This window comes from Pelophylax lessonae (assembly GCF_965119305.1).
Source record: "Pelophylax lessonae genome assembly, chromosome: 8".
In the NCBI taxonomy this organism is placed as follows: domain Eukaryota; kingdom Metazoa; phylum Chordata; class Amphibia; order Anura; family Ranidae; genus Pelophylax; species Pelophylax lessonae.
Genome location: NC_138775.1, coordinates 276,488,046 through 276,509,680, shown reverse-complemented (window position 1 = coordinate 276,509,680; position 21,635 = coordinate 276,488,046). Strand labels below are relative to the sequence as shown.

General features: G+C 43.5%; 1 protein-coding gene across 1 annotated transcript in view; it reads left to right on the top strand.

Moving 5' to 3' along the window:
• The window catches only part of LEPR (leptin receptor), a 180,888-nt gene that overhangs the window by 108,527 nt on the left and 50,726 nt on the right, over positions 1–21,635 (top strand). The window contains exons 5-6 of the mRNA XM_082264988.1: positions 3,792–3,970; positions 19,452–19,597. Coding sequence (XP_082121114.1) covers positions 3,792–3,970; positions 19,452–19,597 — 325 coding nt within the window. The remainder of the gene's footprint in view (positions 1–3,791; positions 3,971–19,451; positions 19,598–21,635) is intronic.

Sequence of the window (21,635 nt, the reverse complement as noted above, 5' to 3'; positions counted from 1 at the left end):
ATACCACATGATGGCTACTAGAAGGCGCTGACTATCATAGGCAATAAATATGCAACTCAGATCCATCTAGTGGCCATAATGGAGTATTTTGTGTGTTCACACACAGTGCTGTATCTTGGCCTAGGCTAACAAGGCCCAGGCCTAGGGCGGCACTTTGCAGGGGGGCAGCAAAAAGAAAACAGCCTCCTCCCAGTTCCCGCACGAAAAGAGTCTCCGCCGCCTTGCGCTACACTTTTAATATAGTGCCAGTCTTATAGGGTGAATTGGGCCAGAGGGCAGAGTCCAGGAGGCACCCGCACTTTACTAGCAGCTGCAAATAATTTATTATCACCAATTTATTATCACAATTTTATTTAATATATAATTCCAAACCAGGTCATAGATACCAGCTCTCTGGCGCGCTAATATACACAGTATATTTTTCTACCAAATTGGTCTGGCACCCCATAAAGCGGTCAGTGAAGAGGCTGCACTGATGGGCAGTAATGAGGTGGCAATGATAAGGCTGCACAGATGGGCACTGATGAGGCTGAACGTATGGGAACTGATGAGGCTACGCTGATGGGCACTGATAGACTTGTGGTCTGCGGTTCACAGATGACAGGGTGGGTCGTAAACAGTAAAGGGCGTGGCCTTTACAGGAAGGGGTGGGTCATATGTAAATTAGGGGGTGCACAAGTTTAGTCAGGCCTAGGGCAGCACAAAACCTAAATACACCACTGTTCACACATTTGAATTGCAGAGCAGATAGGTTTGGAACAATCGAGTTTGTCCCATTCACACAAAATTAATTTAAATGCAGTTTCGTTGAAAGAACAGCTATGCAGATTTTTAATAACTACAGTCCTTGGTGTAACACGATTGCAGTTTATTGGCTGAACCACGTTGTAGCAGAGAACCACATTTAGTCACGCACGATAACAAAATCGTTTAGTTCAACTAACAGGCTTCAATGCTCATAATTGCAAACGCCAATCAATTGTGATCAATTCCGCACCAAAACCTAAAGAAGCTGAAATGTGCCTCTAAATACAAATAAATTGTGTTTGCTCCTATTATTTTAGCTAAAGTCAGAAGGTGAAAGCAACATCCGATTGGTTGCTTTGAAAAAGTATCCCCCCCCCCAATTCCTGAATCTTTTTGAATCCCAGTGTGTTTTAGTTGATCTTTTTTTTGTACGGAATTTTATGTAGAATTGTTTCAATATGTCGAAGGCTTGAACACAAAACCCGAGAGGTGAGCCAAAAGGAACATTATGTCCCTTTGCAGGGGATTGAGAAAGATTCAAAGCACTCCATTGTCCGTATGACGCGCTGGGCCGTAAACTATTTATATTTATTATGCCAAGATCCTAGCAAATGTGCTTTTCTGGGAAAATGAAGTTGGTGTTCTCTTGCAAAGTCCTGTACCATATGTGAAGCAGAGCAGAGACTTCCCTCCCCGAGAAATGAAGATTGCTGTCTATTGATGTAGCAATTATGATGTACAAGCTCTTCAAGCACTCGAGAACGCTCTCTGTCCTGCAGTTATCTTATTACAAAGCACAGCTGAAAGTGAACTTCACCGTCAAAAGCTAATTGGTCTCTTCTATTGCATTTAAAAAACTGTGCGCTGATATGGAGATAGTCAACTGCTCAAAAGGTCCATAAATCTTAAAGTGCCTAGACCAGTGATGGTGAACCCTACTGCCCAAACTGCAACACAAAACCAACTTATTTATTTCAAAGTGCTAACGCTTTCAAAGCCAAAAACATACTAATAAGGGGGCGCTGTACCAGATGGAGACCAGGGCAAATCCATTGAAAGAAAAAACATGTATTATTAAAAACTTTCCACAGGCAAAGGACAGTTTGTATGGTAAGCCAGGTGTATAGGCAGGTGGAAGAGCAATGTGATAAACAATGGGAGTATGAAGGAAAGTCACATAGATGTAGAAAAGCACAAAACCACCAGGTCAGGCGAAGGGCTGGCTAAAAAACTCTGGATCCCCTGTGGGATTAACGAAGGACTCCAGCAGGACCTGGGAGATGGGTGAACCGGCAACTGCCGGAACCCAATAACCAGGAGAGAAGGCTGGAGCGCTCTTGGAGCGAGTCGTCCGGCAAGATGACGTCACTGGATGAGCTGTCCAGTGATGAGCATGCGCACTGGCAATGGCCGATCAGTGTGCTCTCCTATGTCAAGCTCTTCAGAGTATAGCTTGCGTGCCCACACAGAGGGCTCTGTGTGCCAAAGGTTCGCCATCACTGGCCTAGACCAACCTTTCTCGACTGTTTTACCCCAAAGGAACCCCTACAGTTATTTTTAGGTCTCAGAGAACCTCTGAGAAAACCAATTCATTGGGTGCTAGAGAGAAAAAAAATGCCACTTACATTGGTGACCAGTGGGAAGATTGCCCCGTTACATTGGTAACCAGTAGGATGAATGCTCCTTACATTGGTGGTCAGTGGGAAGATTGCCCCCTCACATTGTTGACCAGTGAAAAGATTGCCCCCTCACATTGGTGGCCAGTGGAAAGATTGCCCCCTTACATTGGTGGTAAGTGGGAAGATTGCTCCCTTACATTGGTGGCCAGTGGAAAGATTGCCCCCTTACATTGGTGGCCAGTGTGAAGATTGTCCCCCTACATTGGTGGTCAGTGTGAAGATTGTCCCCTTACATTGGTGGCCAGTAGGAAGATTGCCCCCTAAAATTGTTGGCCAGTGTGAAGAATGTCCCCTTACCTCGGTGGCCAGTGTGAAGACTGCCTCCTTACATTGATGGCCAGTGTGAAGATTGTCCCCTTACATTGGTGGCCAGTGGAAAGATTGCCCCTTACATTGGTGACCAGTGGGAAGATTGCCCCCTTACATTGGCGGCCAGTGGGAAGATTGCCTCCTTACATTGGTGGCCAGTGGGAAGATTGCTCCCTTACATTGGTGGTCAGTGGGAAGATTTCCCCCTTACAATGGTGGCCAGTGGGAAGATTGCCCCTTTACTTTGGTGGCCAGTAGGAAGGATGCCCCTTTACATTGGTGGCCAGTGGGAAGATTCCATTGTTGGCCAGTGGGACTATTGCCCCCTTACACTTGTGGCTGTGGGAAATTACATTGATGGCCAATGGGAAGATTGCCCCCTTACAGTAATGGTCAGAATGCCACCCTTACAGACAGATTATTGGTTTAATGCAGTTGGCTCTGCCAGGTGGCATTGGTGCCAGGACTATGCAGGCATTATCAATTGGGAAAAAAATCAACCACAGCCTAAAGAACCCTTAGCAATCTCTGAATGAACCTTGGTTGAAGATGGCTAGCCTGGACAACCATAGTTTTATAAAATGCACATCAATAAAGCAGAACTTCACGTAAAAGGGAAGTTCTTCTTAAAAACCTTCTTCCCCACTCCTCTCCTACTTTTGAATGTTTTTTTTTTTCCCCGCTTTACCCGCAACCTGTAGTAACAATTACATTTTTTGGGGAAATCTTTATTGTTTCAAAAAAACTTAAAAATAAAAATCAAGCCCCAGTTCCATGCATTATCACCCAGCTTTGTTAAGTTTTCTACTATACATAGTAACCTGTATAGGACCTACAGTATGTTCCTGTATAAGTCCCTGCTGTTTCGGTGACAGCGATCACAGCAGGGGCAGAATTTATTAAGCTCACTCAGCTGGTAATGGGGTTGTTCTCCACTCCATATGCGCCATCAACTGTAAATTACCGCTGAACTTTCTCTCCTAATCACACATCATTTTGATGGATTGTGCTCTGTACATATAGAATGTTCACACTTTCTGCTTTACCATAATTCAGGGCAAATACAGATGGAGAGAGAAAAGCTGCTGATTGCCGATGCCTGGGATATAAATCATGTCAGTGTGTCATACAGCCTGTAAGAGACGAGGATGATTCCTATATCCTGTGGATGGAGATTGTCAGTTCTGTCAATGCTGTGCTCTCCCCGCCGATGTCCATGGAAGCTTCCGCTATTAGTAAGTGACATTTCTATTGACTACATCAAATATTCATAACTGGTATCACAGAAGAGATCTGTATTTAGAGAATACTGATTTTCAAACTGTATCTCTCACATGGGCAATGAAAGACACAAAGAAGAATTCACCAAACTCATTTATAGATCTAAATGTAAAATTTTATTTATTAGTCACTTACATAGTTAGTAGTTAGTGAGGTTGAAAAAAGACAAACACAGTTCAACCTATGATGAGTGTGTTTGTGTTTATGTCAATAGTACATTGTATACTCCTGTATGTTGTGGTCGTTAAGGTGCCCATCTAATAGTTTTTTGAAACTATCGATGCTCCTCGCTGATACCACTGCTTGTGGAAGAGAATTCCACATCCTTACCGCTCTGACAGTAAAGAACCCTTTACTCAGTTTAAGGTTAAACTGCTTCTCTTCTAATTTTAGTGAATGGCCACGAGTCCTTTTATATTTCCTTTCGCTGAATAGTTTGTTCCCTATGCTAGGGTCACCAGTACGGTATTTGTACATTGATATCATATCCACTCTCAAGCGTCTCTTCTCCAGAGAGAATAAGTTCAATGCTTGTAGTCTTTCCTCATAGCTGAAGTCCTCCAGTCCCTTTATTAGCTTTGTTGCCCTTCTCTGGACTCTCTCCAGTTCCAGCACATCCTTCCTGAGGACTGGTGCCCAGAACTGGACAGCATACTCCAGATGTGGCTGAACTAGAGTCTTGTAGAGTGGGTGAATTATTGTTTTGTCTCTGGAGTGAATCCCCTTTTTATTAAATGCCAATATTCTGTTGGCTTTGATGCAGCAGCTTGACATTGCATGCCATTGCTGAGCTTGTCGTCTACTAGGACCCCCAGGTCCTTTGCCATCTTAGATTCCCCCAGAGGTTCTCCCCCTAGTGAGTAACTTGCGTTCGTATTTCTGGCACCCAAATGCATTACCTTACATTTTTCAACATCAAACCTCATTTGCCATGTAGATGCCCACCCCATTATTTTGTTCAGGGCTTCTAGAATTGTCCGCAAATACTGAGATTGTGCTGTTTATCCCATCCTCTCAGTCGTTTATGTATAAATTAAATAGGATTGGTCCCAGGACAGATAGTCAAAGTCCCAGGACAGATAGACAAAGAAGATATATAAAATACCCAACATGTTTCAGGTTTTACACAGATGTCTCCTTCATCAGGGCCATGGGCGTGTGCACAGGGTGTGCCTGGGCACACCCTAATCACTGTGTGCGGTGCTGATTCCTCATGCTTCCCATCTCCTCCCTGAAGTGCTGCCAGCTTCCCTCCTCACCTTTCATGAGCGGGGAAGGGGCTGGTAAATATTTCATTAACCGGCCTTTCTTTTCTGAATGATCCATCTATACAGATGGCTCCTGTCATCATTCTTAACTGAAGCATAATAAACTCTGTTTACTGCAGACTGTAGAGAAAGGAACTGGAGAATCTCTGTCCTCAGTTTCTTTTTCTGTCTCAAAAGTGAAACATCAGGGGTTTGTTTAGACCCTTGATATTTCACTAAAGCCCCATAACGGGGCTCCAAAAAAAAAAAAAAATGTAAATAAATTATTAAAAAATAATATTGCAAAAAATATTTAAAAAATAATAAAAATAAAAAAATACTGACACCGTCCACTGCCCTACTGACACCAATTTTTTCTCTACTGGAACCGTCCAATGCTCCACTAATATAAATGCATGTGTGTTTGTGTTCTGGGGTGCACGCCCTAATACAATAGGCTGCGCACACCTATGATCAGGGCTGTGAAAGATTGCAATAAACTAATATCATTACTACGATAATGCAACCAAATGGAGATAATTATGTAGATAAAACCATATAAAACATAAAAAAAGACTGGACGATATAATAATATTCTTAAGCTATTTATAAAAAATAGGTGTGGCATAACCTGATTTAAAAGCAGGTTGCTGGTTTGCCATCTTATACAGCATAAAAGCTGAACTCCAGTAAACTGGCAGAGACCCTGCGGTATTCGTGCACATGCACACACGAGACTCTTGGGATGGATGACATAGAAGTCCCAGGAGGCAGATTGTGGGATCTCATGCATGCACAGGAATTCTGCAAGGGCGATCGGAGTGACTTTCAGCGTGTCAGAACATGCACAGGGTCTGGGTATATCATTCTTGCCTAGGCAAGGATTAAGAAAATGCAGGTAAAAAAAAGGTATTACTGAAAAAAAAAAAATATTAAAAATTGTATATAGGGTAAGGGGGAGGGAGGGCAGTCAAGCGCAATAACATAGACACATAACATGTCTGATGAATTGATTGATTGATGAATAGCTTCTGGCAATAAGAACAGTAAAGAACACAACAAAAGGATGCAGCATATGTGTATATATATATATACAGTATATATAGTGGGGAAAATTAATTATTTGATCCCCTGCAGATTTTGTAAGTTTGCCCACTTACAAAGAAATGATGGGTCTTTGCGCACATCTCAGGATTTTGGTCCACTCTTCTTTACAGATCTTCTCTAAATCCTTAAAGCGGAGTTCCGGGCACGAAAATTTTTTTTCACTAAACATACCCTCGGGACAGTCAGGGCTAGTACATTCCACAATGGCTAGCCTCTGATCTGTCCCGGTTCGCACTTACCTGCAAGAAGAAATACTCACTTATAACATTTCTTCTCCAGCGTTGCCATCTCTGTTGTGGGCAGCTGAAGCTGGCGCGATCCTCTTCTGCGTCCTCTTCCGTGTCTTCTTCTCCCAGAATGCGCCTGCACCGGCCCTTCTCGTCACTTCCGGTGCGGCGCCGCATTCCTCCACAGCTTCTGGGCATGCCCAGAAGCTGTTTAGCAGGGAATGCAGCGTCGCCCCGGAAGTGACGAGCGGGGCCGGTGCCATCGCATTGATTCCTGGGAGTGATGACGTTCAGCTCCCAGGAATCAACGCAAGACAGGAAGTGACGGCGGAGCCGCGGCACAGAGGGAGGAAGTGGAGAATAGGTGAGTATTTTCTATCTACAATTGCAAGATGAGTAAAAAAAAAATATATACCTAACTATCCAATTCCTTTTCAGGTGAAGAAGATCCAGCGGATGGGCACAAAATCGATTAGGTCGATTTTGTGCCCGGAACACCGCTTTAAGGTTTTTTGGCTCTCTCTTAGCAGACCTGAAGTTTCAGCTCCCGCTATAAATTTTCTATAGGATTAAGGTCTGGAGGCTGACTAGGCCACTCCATGACCTTAATATGCTTCTTCTTGAGCCACTCCTTTGTTGCCTTGGTGGTATGTTTTGGGTCATTGTCATGCTGGAAGACCCATCCATGACTAGTGTTGAGCGAACACGGACTGTATTATTCGTGTTCGTACCGAATAATTGGATTTTTTTTACCCGAACACGGACACGGACACTTTACTGTATGTTCGGGTAAAAATCCGTGTTCGGTCGTTTTATTTCCGGGTTTTGCATGCTTTGGCGCTCTTTTCATGGCGGGCTTTCAACAGCCAATCAACAATCGTTTAACTGGTGTGCCTTAAGCCATCCCAGCCATGCCTGCAAATGTCTTAGTAGCTGTGATTGGCCGTCTGAAGCATGTGACCAAGTCTTTATAAGTTCGAGGCAGCCGCCGCAGCAGCGTCATTCTGCTGCTTAGCTAAGGGACAGAGCACACATCAATGTGCTGGCTGCTGATTAGGGAAAGATAGGCAGGAAAAAACCATTTGTGTCCGGATAGAATTGAGGGACAGGTCGGAGTGTTTAGGCAGGGCGAGTTGTAGGCATTTTAGGGATAGAGTCTGCTGAATTATAGGGTCAGTGTCTTCTACAAACTACAATCGATATTGCTGTGTGGGGGGTGGGGTGAATCTGCACTCAATCCTGATCTACGATCTCTTCTCAATCCTGTTAGGGACAGAGTCTGCTGAATTTTAGGGAAACTGTGTTCTACAAACTACAATCGATATTGCTGTGTGGTGTGGGATTGGAGATAGGCAGGTGTCAGTGATCCACATCCATTTTTCTGTGTGTGAGCTGCAGTGAACACAATCTTTTTGGGCTGCAGTGAACACAATCTTTTTGGGCTGCAGTGAACACAATCTTTTTGGGCTGCAGTGAACACAATCTTTTTGGGGTGCAGTGAACAAAATCTTTTTGGGGTGCAGTGAACACAATCCTTTTTGGTGTGCAGTGAACACAATCTTTGTGGGGTGCAGTGAACAAAATCCTTTGTGGGGTGCAGTGAACACAATCTTTTTGGGGTGCAGTGAACAAAATCCTTTTTGGGGTGCAGTGAACAACATCCTTTTTGGGGTGCAGTGAACACAATCTTTTTGGGGTGCAGTGAACAAAATCCTTTGTGGGGTGCAGTGAACAGAATCTTTGTGGGGTGCAGTGAACACAATCTTTGGGGGGGTACAGTGAACACAATCTTTTTGGGGTGCAGTGAACACAATCTTTGTGGGGTACAGTGAACAGAATCTTTGTGGGGTGCAGTGAACACAATCTTTGGGGGGTACAGTGAACACAATCTTTTTGGGGTGCAGTGAACACAATCTTTGGGGGGTACAGTGAACACAATCTTTTTGGGGTGCAGTGAACACAATCTTTGTGGGGTGCAGTGAACACAATCTTTGGGGGGGTACAGTGAACACAATCTTTTTGGGGTGCAGTGAACAACATCCTTTTAGGGTGCAGTGAACACAATCTTTGTGGGGTGCAGTGAACAACATCCTTTTAGGGTGCAGTGAACACAATCTTTGTGGGGTACAGTGAACAGAATCTTTGTGGGGTGCAGTGAACACAATCTTTGGGGGGTACAGTGAACACAATCTTTGTGAGGTGCAGTGAACACAATCTTTGTGGGGTGCAGTGAACACAATCATTGTGGGGTGCAGTGAACTCAATCTTTGTGGGGTACAGTGAACACAATCTCATACTTCTGAAGATTTGAGGGTGCTGCCTGTTCCATACTCCCCCTACTCCTCATCTAGCCTTTTAGGGGTACAAACAATAGTAATTGGGGCCTAGTGTGGTTGTGTACGTGTGATATACATACACTTTTTTTGGATCATATTTTCTATTCCGCTATTTAATCAAAAACCTTTGGGGATCAGTTAAATTGGGGGATAGTCTGTGTTGGTACGTGTGAGAGAGATCCACCTTTCCAAGTTGTTGGGGTTCATCTCATACTTCTGAAGGTTTGAGGGTGCTGCCTGTTCCATACCCCCCCTACTCCTCATCTAGCCTTTTAGGGGTACAAACAATAGTAATTGGGGCCTAGTGTGGTTGTGTACGTGTGATATACATACACTTTTTTTGGATCATATTTTCTATTCCGCTATTTAATCAAAAACCTTTGGGGATCAGTTAAATTGGGGGATAGTCTGTGTTGGTACGTGTGAGAGAGATCCACCTTTCCAAGTTTTTGGGGTTCATCTCATACTTCTGAAGATTTGAGGGTGCTGCCTGTTCCATACCCCCCCTACTCCTCATCTAGCCTTTTAGGGGTACAAACAATAGTAATTGGGGCCTAGTGTGGTTGTGTACGTGTGATATACATACACTTTTTTTGGATCATATTTTCTATTCCGCTATTTAATCAAAAACCTTTGGGGATCAGTTAAATTGGGGGATAGTCTGTGTTGGTACGTGTGAGAGAGATCCACCTTTCCAAGTTGTTGGGGTTCATCTCATACTTCTGAAGGTTTGAGGGTGCTGCCTGTTCCATACCCCCCCTACTCCTCATCTAGCCTTTTAGGGGTACAAACAATAGTAATTGGGGCCTAGTGTGGTTGTGTACGTGTGATATACATACACTTTTTTTGGATCATATTTTCTATTCCGCTATTTAATCAAAAACCTTTGGGGATCAGTTAAATTGGGGGATAGTCTGTGTTGGTACGTGTGAGAGAGATCCACCTTTCCAAGTTGTTGGGGTTCATCTCATACTTCTGAAGGTTTGAGGGTGCTGCCTGTTCCATACCCCCCCTACTCCTCATCTAGCCTTTTAGGGGTACAAACAATAGTAATTGGGGCCTAGTGTGGTTGTGTACGTGTGATATACATACACTTTTTTTGGATCATATTTTCTATTCCGCTATTTAATCAAAAACCTTTGGGGATCAGTTAAATTGGGGGATAGTCTGTGTTGGTACGTGTGAGAGAGATCCACCTTTCCAAGTTGTTGGGGTTCATCTCATACTTCTGAAGGTTTGAGGGTGCTGCCTGTTCCATACTCCCCCTACTCCTCATCTAGCCTTTTAGGGGTACAAACAATAGTAATTGGGGCCCAGTGTGGTTGTGTACGTGTGATATACATACACTTTTTTTGGATCATATTTTCTATTCCGCTATTTAATCAAAAACCTTTGGGAATCAGTTAAATTGGGGGATAGTCTGTGTTGGTACGTGTGAGAGAGATCCACCTTTCCAAGTTTTTGGGGTTCATCTCATACTTCTGAAGATTTGAGGGTGCTGCATGTTCCATACTCCTCTTCCTCATCCTCCCTTTAGGGTAGGAAAAAATTTAATCGGGCCTAGTCTGTGTTTGTACGTGTGAGATACACAGTTTTTTATCCTATTCCGCTATTCAATACACACCCTTTTGGTGTAAAAAACATTAAATTGCGGCATAGTTTGCATATTTGACATTTGCATATATTGTGCCTTGTTGCGCTGTTTTGGGTACTCCACCAACATGGCCAGTGGCAATGACGCCATTCTCAGCTTAACTATCCCACTTCTATGCCTCCTTGAAAAAACAATTTGGGCGATGATGGAAGAGGATGTGGCACAGGATGAGGAGGAGGAGGAGGAGGATGAAGAGGTAACATTTCAAAGGCTTTCAGGGCAGTCATTCGCAAGGGGCTCCGAGGGTGGGTTCCTGCACACACAAACGCCAGGGACACAATTGTCCAGCAGGGGCACAGTTCTGGAGGATGAGGAGGATGAGGAGGAGGAGGAGCTGGAGGAGGAGATGGAACCATGTTCACAGCAGGGTGGCACCCAGGCCAGCTCATGGCCATCACTGGTGCGTGGCTGGGGGGATACAGAGGACACGGACGATACACCTCCCACAGAGGACAGCCTTTCGTCGCCTCTGGGCAGCCTGGCACACATGAGCGATTACATGCTGCAGTGTCTCCACAACGACCGCCGAGTTGCCCACATTCTAACTTGTGCTGATTACTGGGTGGCCACGCTGCTGGATCCCCATTACAAGGACAACGTACCGTCCTTAATTCACTCACTGGAGCGCGATCGCAAGATGCGCGAGTACAAGCGCACGCTGGTAGACGCCATGCTGCTGGCATTCCCATCTGACAGCGGGGCCACAGTGGAAGCACAAGGCAGAGGAGGAGGAGGAGGAGGTCGCCAACGCAACCAGGGCACCGCCAGCACCTCAGAAGGCAGGGTTAGCATGGCCGAAATGTGGAAAAGCTTTGTCAGCACGCCACAACAAACAGCAGCACCAGCAGCTCAGATGGAACGTCTTAGCAGGAGGCAGCATTTTACCAACATGGTGGAGCAGTATGTGTGCACACGCCTACATGTAGTGAATGACGGGTCTGCCCCCTTCAACTTCTGGGTCTCCAAATTGGGCACATGGCCTGAGCTTGCCCTTTACGCCTTGGAGGTGCTGGCGTGCCCTGCAGCCAGTGTATTATCTGAACGGGTATTTAGCACGGCTGGGGGCGTTATAACAGACAAGCGCAGCCGCCTGTCCAGAGACAATGTGGACAAGCTCACGTTCATTAAAATGAACCAGGCATGGATCCCACGGGACTTTTCCGTACCTTATGCAGAATAGCAATGGATACCGACCTTACCCACCCATTGTTCCATTTTTGCTCTTTCTCACTCTTTTGGGGTGTACCCTCATTTAAAATTTTTGAAAAGAAGCAGTGTTGGCTACCTCGTCCTCCTCCTCAGGGCCAGATTAATGTAGGGGCTATTGGAGCTGCAGCTCCAGGCCCCTACCTTTTATATAGGCCCCGGGTTGGCCATATTCACTGTTACCGCTCTTCTGTCACTTGTAAACACAGAAGTCTGGCTTCTATGCTCGCTTCCCCAGGCAGCACCCTCAGAACCTCCCCACACAGCGTGAAGGCCGGACAAGGAGGGACAGTTGGCGATGCATGGATGTGTTTATGGGCTTCAGAGACAGCATCCCATGTTGAATTAGGCATGCATGGCTGCACCCTTCCTCCTCTGGGTGCATGGCAAGGCACGGCCCTTAAGGCCCTTCAAAATCCTCAGCACCAAGCCCATGATGCTGTTAATCCGGCCCTGGTCCTCCTCCACCGCCGCTTCCACCTACACCGCCCATAGGTGTGCGCAGCCTATTGCATTAAGGTGTGCACCCCAAAGTTGAAATACACATGCATGTGTTTGCCAGCAGGGAGAGTAATGTATCGGGGCCATGTACCTGTAGGCAAGGAGAAATAGAGCAGAGCAGGTCCCAGGGAGATCTTTCCCATCTCCTCACTGGCAATGCTATGTGCCCTAGGTGATTAGGGTGTGCCCAGGCACACCCAGCACACCCTGTGCGCACGCCTATGTCACCGCCACATCCACCACCACCTCAATCTCCCTCCTACTCCATATGGGCCTCGTCCTTCAGAGATGAAGAAGAACATTGTTTTATTTTTCTGTTTTTTTTTGTTGTTTTAAGTTATTTCCCTATCCACATTTGTTTGCAGAGCACTTGCCATGCTCTTAATTACGTTTTGCTGCCATTTGCAGCACTCTAGCCCTTTCCTTTGGTGTTTTAGAGCCATTTTAGTGCCTTAAAGTTCGGGTCCCCATTGACTTCAATGGGGTTCGGTGTCCGGGAAAAGTTCGGTAAAAGTCCGGGACACGGACCCGGACTTTTTTTTAAAGTTCGGCCGAACCCGTCGAACACGGACATCTAGGTGTCCGCTCAACCCTATCCATGACCCATCTTCAGTTTTCTGACTGGGGAAAGAAGGTTCTCATCCAAGATTTAACAATACATGACCCCGTCCATTGGCCCTTACTGCGGCAAAGCTGGCCTGTACCTTTAACAGAGAAATCGCTTCTGCTCCGTGAGAACGTCGAATGACGAAACTAATCGGGCGGGGCTAGGACGTTGGACACCATTTCACATGTCAGAATCGCGCTTGTGGCTTTGGAGTGACAGCCGGAGGCAATACAGATACATATAACCAAAAGCCCTTGTTCCTTAGTGTCGGTCTGACACATTTAAAATGTGAGTGTTATTATTGCTGTTTTAAATAAACTGATGCAGTTTTATGGATTTACGCTATGTGGATTCTCCTTTCTTCTTAAAACTATATACCGCCATACATCTTTTTGAGAGAGCCTGATCATAAAGACGGGAATACCATCTACAGTATAGGGTTATGAGCCGGCCTGCTGGATATTTTAAAACTAGGCATTGAAGCTGGTTTATAATTTTACCAGCCACTCCATCTGGTGAGTCAGTTTGGGGTGATCGGTGGAAGGATCGCACTGGGTGATTCCACAGACTTGCTTGTTGAAGATTTTGCACACTGTCATATGCACTTTTTTGGCTGTTTTTCTGGGACTTTATGAAATATGAGATCATTTTTGTGGTTTTTGAATCACTTTACAACGATATTTGATTTTTTTTTTACTAAATTTTATTTATTTCTGATTTTTTCACATACATTTCTTATACATTCATGTTTTCATGTATTATTTACATTATAACAGAGGTTAAGGTTTATAGCTTCAATAACTTTCCCGCTGTGGGGAGAGTATAAAAAAAAAAAGAAAAGCTAAACAATATCACTGAGAAATAATCTCATCTTACGTATTCCCCCAATTAGCTGGTCCATTTGTATACTTTTAACCATCGGACCTCTCTTTTACTACTCTGAGAAACCATGAGGCGACAACTAGACAAGACACTAAACACTAAACAAAAAAAAAAAAAAAAAAGGAAAAGGGGAGGGGGGGGGGAAGGGGGGGATAGAAGGACCCAGGGGGGGAAGGGGAGGAAGAGGAGCAAAAAGAACAGACAAAGAGGGAGTTCTCCCTAAATATGGGGTTCCCCTTAACTCCTTAACTCCTAAGCCTTCATACTGGATTCTGCTCTCTAGAGACTATATACTCATTCCATCCATTCCATATTGCTTTATATTTTTCTATTTTATGGTTGGCGTTCAGTACCAGATTTTCTAGTTTGTTAATCTCTTCCACCTTATTAATCCACATATTTACATCTGGTGGTTCCTCTTTTTTCCACGTTAAGGGAATGCACATTTTCGCTGCGTTAAGTAAATAAGGTATTATTGAGTTTTTGTATTGTTTAGATGGAATGCTAGTTTTGTGAAGGAGGAAGAGGGCTGGGTCCATTGTCAGCTGATATTCTGTCAGGGTTTGTGTAATTTCATAAATCTGTTTCCAAAATTTTTCCATTTTGGGACATAGCCAGAATATATGTAACAATGTTCCCCTTCCCTCTCCACATCTCCAACATCTATCTGTGTTTATTGGTACTATTTTATGCATTTTAACTGGGGTTTGGTACCATCTTGACAGTAATTTGTAATTCATCTCTTGTATTTTTGTACTAATAGATGTTGAATGGGCCAACTGGAACATCCGCTTTTTCTCTACGTCTGAGAAAGTCTTATTTAATTCCTTCTCCCATTCATTCATATATAGTAATTGGCGGGTATCTCCGTTGTCCCCCAGCATCGAGTACAGTTTGGAAATGGAATGTGATAGTATCCCTTTTTGTTCGCAAGTCTCTTCAAATTTTGTATATTGTAATGTCACCTCGTTGGGCTTTGGTAGAGTCCCCCGATATTTGATTTTGTATTCACAGTATATATGTTTGTTATGTATCATATGAATTTGTAGTTTTATAATTGTATTTTTTACATGTATTATTTATTTTTCATGTAGCACCAATTTATCGCATTCATATGAGAATAACTGTTTACAACAATTGCACTAGCACTTTAGGGATTGAGCACATAGTTTTTTTTTTTTGTTTTAATAGGGGATAATTTACTTTACTATCCCCGCCTCATTAGCTGTCGATCTGCGCTGACTGATTTTCTATTATTCTGATGCTTGGTATACCTGCAGATAGTTAGCAGTGGTCAAAATTAAAAAAAAAAAAAACTTTTTTTTTTTTCTGTTTGCTTGTAACCATTGATAATCTGGGTGCCAGATCCCACTTTTTGTGTTGTAAACAGCCCCAAAGCATCATGTTTCCACCTCTGTGCTTATCTGTAGGGATGGTGTTCTAAGGGTCATAGTCAGCATTTTTTTTCCTCCAAACACAGCGAGTTAATACCAAAGAACTAAATTTTGGGCTCATCTAACCAAAGCACTTTCTCCCAATCCTTCTCTAAATCGTTTAGATGTTCATTGGCATTACTGTACATATGGGAACTCGCCATATTTGAAAGAAGAAAATTGCTGACTATGACCCTAAGAACACCATCCCTACAGTTAAGCATGGAGGTGGAAACATTATGCTTTGGGGCTGTTTCTCTGCAAAAGGTACAGGCCGAATTTGCCACGTTGAGAAGAAAATGGACGGGGCCATGTATTGTAAAATCTTGGATGATAACCTTCCTTCAGCCAGAACACTAAAGATGGGTCATGGATGGGTATTTCCGCATGACAATGACCCAAAACATACCTCTAAGGCAACAAAGGAGTGTCTCAAGAAAAAGCACATTTAGGTCATGGAGTGGCCTAGCCAGTCTCCAGACCTTAATCCTATTGAAAATGTATGGAGGGGACTGAAACTCCGAGTTGCCAAGCGACAGCCAAGAAACCTTAAGGATTTAAAGAGGATCTGTAAAAAAGAGTAGACCAAAATTCCTCCTGAGATGTGTGAAAATCTGGTAACTAACTCCAAAAAATGTCTTGCCTCTGTGCTTGCCAACAAGGGTTTCTCCGCCAAGTATTAAGTCAGGTTTCGCCTGGGAATCAAATACTTATTTTACTCACTAAACTGTAACTTAATTTATAACAATTGTATTGTGTGTTTTTTTCTGGATTTTTGGTTGATATTCTGTTTCTATCATTTAGAATGATAAAAATTTATGATAAAAATGTTAAACCCTTCATTTCTTTGTAAGTGGACAAACTTTCCAAAAAATCTGCAGGGGATCAAATATTTTTTTTCCCCACTGTGTGTATGTTTGTATATATATATATGTGTATATATATATATATATATATATTTTTTTTTATTTATATATAGAACACTTGTGCAGCTCAAAAAACTTGTTCTATCCAAAATAAAAATAAAAATAAAAATTTGTCCATAGTTCTACTTTAAAAAAATATATGCATCTTTCTGAAAAAAAAAAAAAAAAAAAAAAAACAACAGGTATGCTTAAGAGGGCCCTCTGAGCTGCTGTTTAGTAAAATTGTTAGATTTAATTGTGCTTAGGCATTTTTATGTTTGCAGCTTTTTGTCATATTTTATGATTCTCCCACATACCATAGTGGAGCATAATGGGTTTACGTGAGTGGGAACAAAAGCCTTCGGCGGTACATCAAATTGTCATGACTTCCCCGCTCCCCTTGGTGTTGTTGAGATTGACTTGTACTTAAATTGTTTTCCTCACCGTGTGATGTTTACAACCGGGGCATCAAGAGGCATTGATAAATATTGTCATTAGCATTAATTGCCTGATGTCTGCCGATCGTCCAGCCTCTCGGTCAGACGCTCTTCTGGATCCAATAATGGATTTATTTAATGAGTTATCACATGGAAGAATTTATCTATAACTCCTCAGCCCTGGAGACCAATAAAACAGCTGTTCCATGTATCCATATAATACACTGTAATCACACTTTTGGCATAAGGACCTCACGCCTACGTAAGACCATAAAGATCAAGAACGATAGTATTCATTAATGAGGGACTCCAGTCATCACTACTACAGTAATCACAGTTGTCTTCTGGGTCCTAGCCCAAGTAGCTGCCCTTCTGCATAGTGATCACATAGGGGTGTTTGCTCGACATTGGGGCCATTCACAGAGCTCCTTGCATTTTCCTGAATAGATACAAGGAGTTTTATGATTGGATGAGGTAGAGATTGTAGCATCATCTCCCAGCCCTCCACCTTGTCCATTCAGAGAGCGCCTAGTATTCATTGAGTAAAGTGCAAAGCCCTCTCTGATTGTCTGCTTGGCACCTGTGCCAGGTGACCAACCCCTGTGGTTAGCCACTCGGCGCGGGAACCCGAAGACAGTGGCGGTCACTTTGGTAGTAGAGACTACTACAGTGATTTCCAGCCTCCAGAGGGAACCCACAGGTTTAGAATATTCATACTTACAATGGTCCAAGTTGGAAACCATACCTAGAATTCAGCCTTGAGTTCTCGAAAATGTAACCAATTGTCAACTATGTCTTGGTTTATGAAGCTAGGAAGAAGGCCACTATGTCAGTTTGTTGACTTTCAAAGCCAGGAACCCATCATAGTTTGTTGTCTGAACTTGCCTTGTTCTAAAGGGCACCTCTGGACATCTAAAAGCGACTTATTGTATATAGTTGAGCAAGAAAGAGCCCCAAACACTTGTGTTGAGTGTCCAGAAATGTAATTTGTTAATTCCACAAATGGCCAAAAGATGACAAATGACAGTCAATGCCTCAGAGTGAGAAGCTCCCCAACCATATTAGTCTCAATATCTGACTTTTTCCAGTCAGCACACGGCTTGTATAGGCAGCCCTGAGACTTGAGAGAGAGACCCAGATTAATAGGAACACAGCGCAATTGCCCTAGGTGACCTGAGCTTGACCAGTGCCCCCCCCCCCACAAAACAATCATCCACCCGCTTCATACTGATTTACCAGCCCTGATGAATAGAGATGTTTTGGCCTCCGAAACGTGTTGGCAGTCAGTTGTCTTTTCCCCATTACAGAATTTAGAATTACATTTCTAGGTTCTCAACATTTGTGTTTGGCACTCCTTCTGGCTCAACTATATATTGACTGTTCAATTCTCAATCTGGGTGACCCCTATTTATAGAGAGACCCCGGTTTTGTGGAGAGCTGCTGAACCGAGAGCACTGTTAAAGGACTTTCCATCATCTCCCGTGGTCAGGATTTTACTAGTCATTGGTCCGATACTTTGATGGACAGTCTCCTTTGCCAGTATTGACTTGAAGGATATGAGAGGGGACAGGGCCATCAGGGAAATAGATGGCTAAAATCTGTATTCCTAAAGCAAATCTATGGCCAAATTGATATTTTTTTATTATTAGATTAGCTGGTGTTGACCTTTAAGTGATAAAGCCAAATTGAATTTCCAGTTTACATAAGCTTAATACATTCCAAGTGCAGCAAAACAAAAAATGTGCAAGGTCTTACAGTTACAGATTTTGTTTTATTCAGAAGCAGCCTAATAGAAAAGCCTGCATGCCGCAGAGAAGACCCCTGGCGCTCGGTGGGAAAGCAGTAGTCTCTGCAGATTTCCAACATGCCCGCTGCTGAATCAGAGAGCTCTCCAATCAGCGGGAAGCATGAGTTTTTGAGTTTTGCTTATTGCAGAACTACAGGTCTGAACCAGCAGCGAGCATGTTGGAGCTCAACAGAGAGAGCACTGCTTCCAAGCAGAGAGCAAGGGTCCTACTGTGCAGCATGCTGGCAAGGGAAAGTATTTTCTACTCAGGCTGTGGCTGCTTTCTAAATCAGGAGTTCCCAAACTGTGGGTCGGGACCCACTGGTGGGTCGCAAGCTGTGTTTGAGTGGGTCGCACTGAGCCGGAAATCACTGAGAGCGGGCCTGCTTAAATTGTGCCATGCGAGCCTGCGCAAATTACAGAGAGCCAGAGCAGTCATATTGCGATGGATTCAGGACCCCACCCACGCAGATTATGGAGGCTGGTCTGCATTTCCCACGAGGAGGATACTTGCATCAGTGAGTACATATGTGGGCTGTTATGTAGGATATGTTCAAAGGGCGCAGAGACAGCTTCTCAGTCCTGCTGGTGGCAGCAATGGTGGCTAGACTGACGGCAGGATTCTCTCAGCTATAGCAGGCAGAGACGGCAGTGTCATAGGAGGACCAGGTGGCCCGGCAGTGTCAGGAGTTCATGGCAGTTTCTGTGACCCCAGTAGAGGATCTGAAGGACAAGAGCCAGGACACCAAGACCAGCAGAGAGCTCCTCATCATGGAGACTCTGGGTGAGGTGTGCTGGGCCCTGGAGAGGGCAAACAGGGGCTTCACCTTCACTGTGGACCATTGGGAGAGGAAGGAGGGTGAGTGCCATATTGCCTGCCAACAAATTCTGTAGAGCTTTACAATATTCAATTACAAGCAAGTGGGTCCCGAAAAATAACTGCATTCAGAAGTGGGTCTTGGCCAAATAAAGTTTGGGAAGCCCTGTTCTAAATAGAAAGAACAGCGAACACCTTCTGTTTTGATGCACTTGGAGTGAATCCTAAAGGTTCATTTGGAAATTGAGTATTTTTGAAATGCCTCTTTTAACTATTCTTCTCACCCGCAGTAAAACCAGACCCACCGAGCGACCTGACTTTTAAGATCACAGATCAGGGAAAATTAAAAGTGCTGTGGTCTCCTCCGAAATCCTCAGCTCCCAGGCTGCAGTACCAAGTGAAACAATATATCAACACAAGCGATAACGGTTCGCAGGTAAGAATTGCGTTTTACGCTCCAACGATATTTCATTAAAATGTTATTATACTTTATAATTGAGAATGTGGCGATGTCATTAAATGTTGTGACTAATCAGAGGACTCATTACTGTCACACTGCTAGAGCTGAGATAAAACAGGGGTCGAATAGGGCATTGCTTCCGTTTCTCAGTGTCGTAATTATATAGAAACTTTGTAAATGTAAATTTTCTAACAACAGATACTTTGTAATTAAAAGAAATAATCATTGTATGATATGTAACCGAGGACCTATGGATGCATCTATGGAGGAGGAAGGGGGCATTCATGTAGCCTGGTAAAGTGAACAATCTTCTGGTGATATATCTGTATTAGAGGGCTCCAGTCTTACTGGAAAGCAGAATAATGTTTTAGAACTGAACTCCAGCCTTCCATTCAGTCTTGTGCAGTTGTACCGGCTCCTCTCCTGTAATGAAATTGCTTACTCTGATTTCACTGCACACTGTGATCTTCTCACGGTATGTATTTAAAGGTTGTTAAGCTTCATCTCTAAATGCTCTAAATCAAAAATAAATCCTTGTTCCTTTTTTTTTTTTTTTTAAATAGTTTTTTATTGATTTTAACACATATATAAAGACATACTTAAAACTGCCCTCTCCTGGGCAAACAATACATACATACAGCTGCAAGAAAAAGTATGTGAACCCTTTGGAATTATGTGGATTTCTGCACAAATTGGTCATAAAATGTGATCTGATCATCATCTAAGTCACAACAATAGACAATCACAGTCTGCTTAAACTAATAACACAGAAAGAATGAAATGTTGCCATGTTTTTATTGAACACACCATGTAAACATTCACAGTGCAGGTGGAAAAAGTATGTGAACCCCTAGACTAATGACACCTCCAAGAGCTAATTGGAGTGAGATGTCAGCCAACTGGAGTCCAATCAATGAGATGAGATTGGAGGTGTTGGTTACAGCTGCCCTATAAAAAAACACACACCAGTTCTGGGTTTGCTTTTCACAAGAAGCATTGCCTGATGTGAATGATGCCTCGCACAAAAGAGCTCTCAGAAGACCTATGATTAAGAATTGTTGACTTGCATAAAGCTGGAAAGGGTTATAAAAGTATCTCCAAAAGCCTTGCTGTTCATCAGTCAACGGTAAGACAAATTGTCTATAATTGGAGAAAGTTCAGCACTGCTGCTACTCTCCCTAGGAGTGGCCATCCTGTAAAGATGACTGCAAGAGCACAGCGCAGACTGCTCAATGAGGTGAAGAAGAATCCTAGAGTGTCAACAATCAGCTTGTTACTCAACCATATGTACCATAGGCCCTATATATATTGATATTTCTTACGCAATTAACCCTACCTCCAGTGAGAGAAAGTGGAAGTTACCCCTTCTCTCTCTCACTAAACGCCGGGCCATGCACCCACATTCCCTACTCATCATACATAAAGCCCAAGCTACACATATATAGGTACCCTTACTCCCCAGGGTTTCCATTTGCCCTGGCCAACTCTATCTTAAGGGTGCCCCTGTGTCATTCGGATACCGTGGTTATACTATCCACCCAAGGCCCCCATACCTTATTGAACTTAGCCAGTGTTCCCCTGTTCATGTTTGCAGTTTTATACATCGGGAGTGTCTTATTTACAATTGCTTTCCATGTCTGTACTGTAGGCGGCTTAGATTTTTTCTATGAGAGTATTATTGCTTTCTTTGCGTAGAAAAATAAAATAGTCAAAGGAGTAAGAGTCATTTTTATGTACCAATCCGGCATCCACTAAACCTAAAAGACATACTACCACCCCTGACTCTACCAAAATGGCTATCACTTCAGCTATACAATCCATTACTCCCTTCCATAATGCCTGAATCTCAACACATCCCCAAAAAATATGATCGAAGTCTGCATGGACAAATGTGCACCACCAACAATTAGATGGCTGTCCAGGATACAGTCTCGCCAACTTGACAGGGGTGTAATAGACCCTTGTTATTTTAAGAGTGCTACCATACAGTATATCAAACTCTACCTTTGTGCCT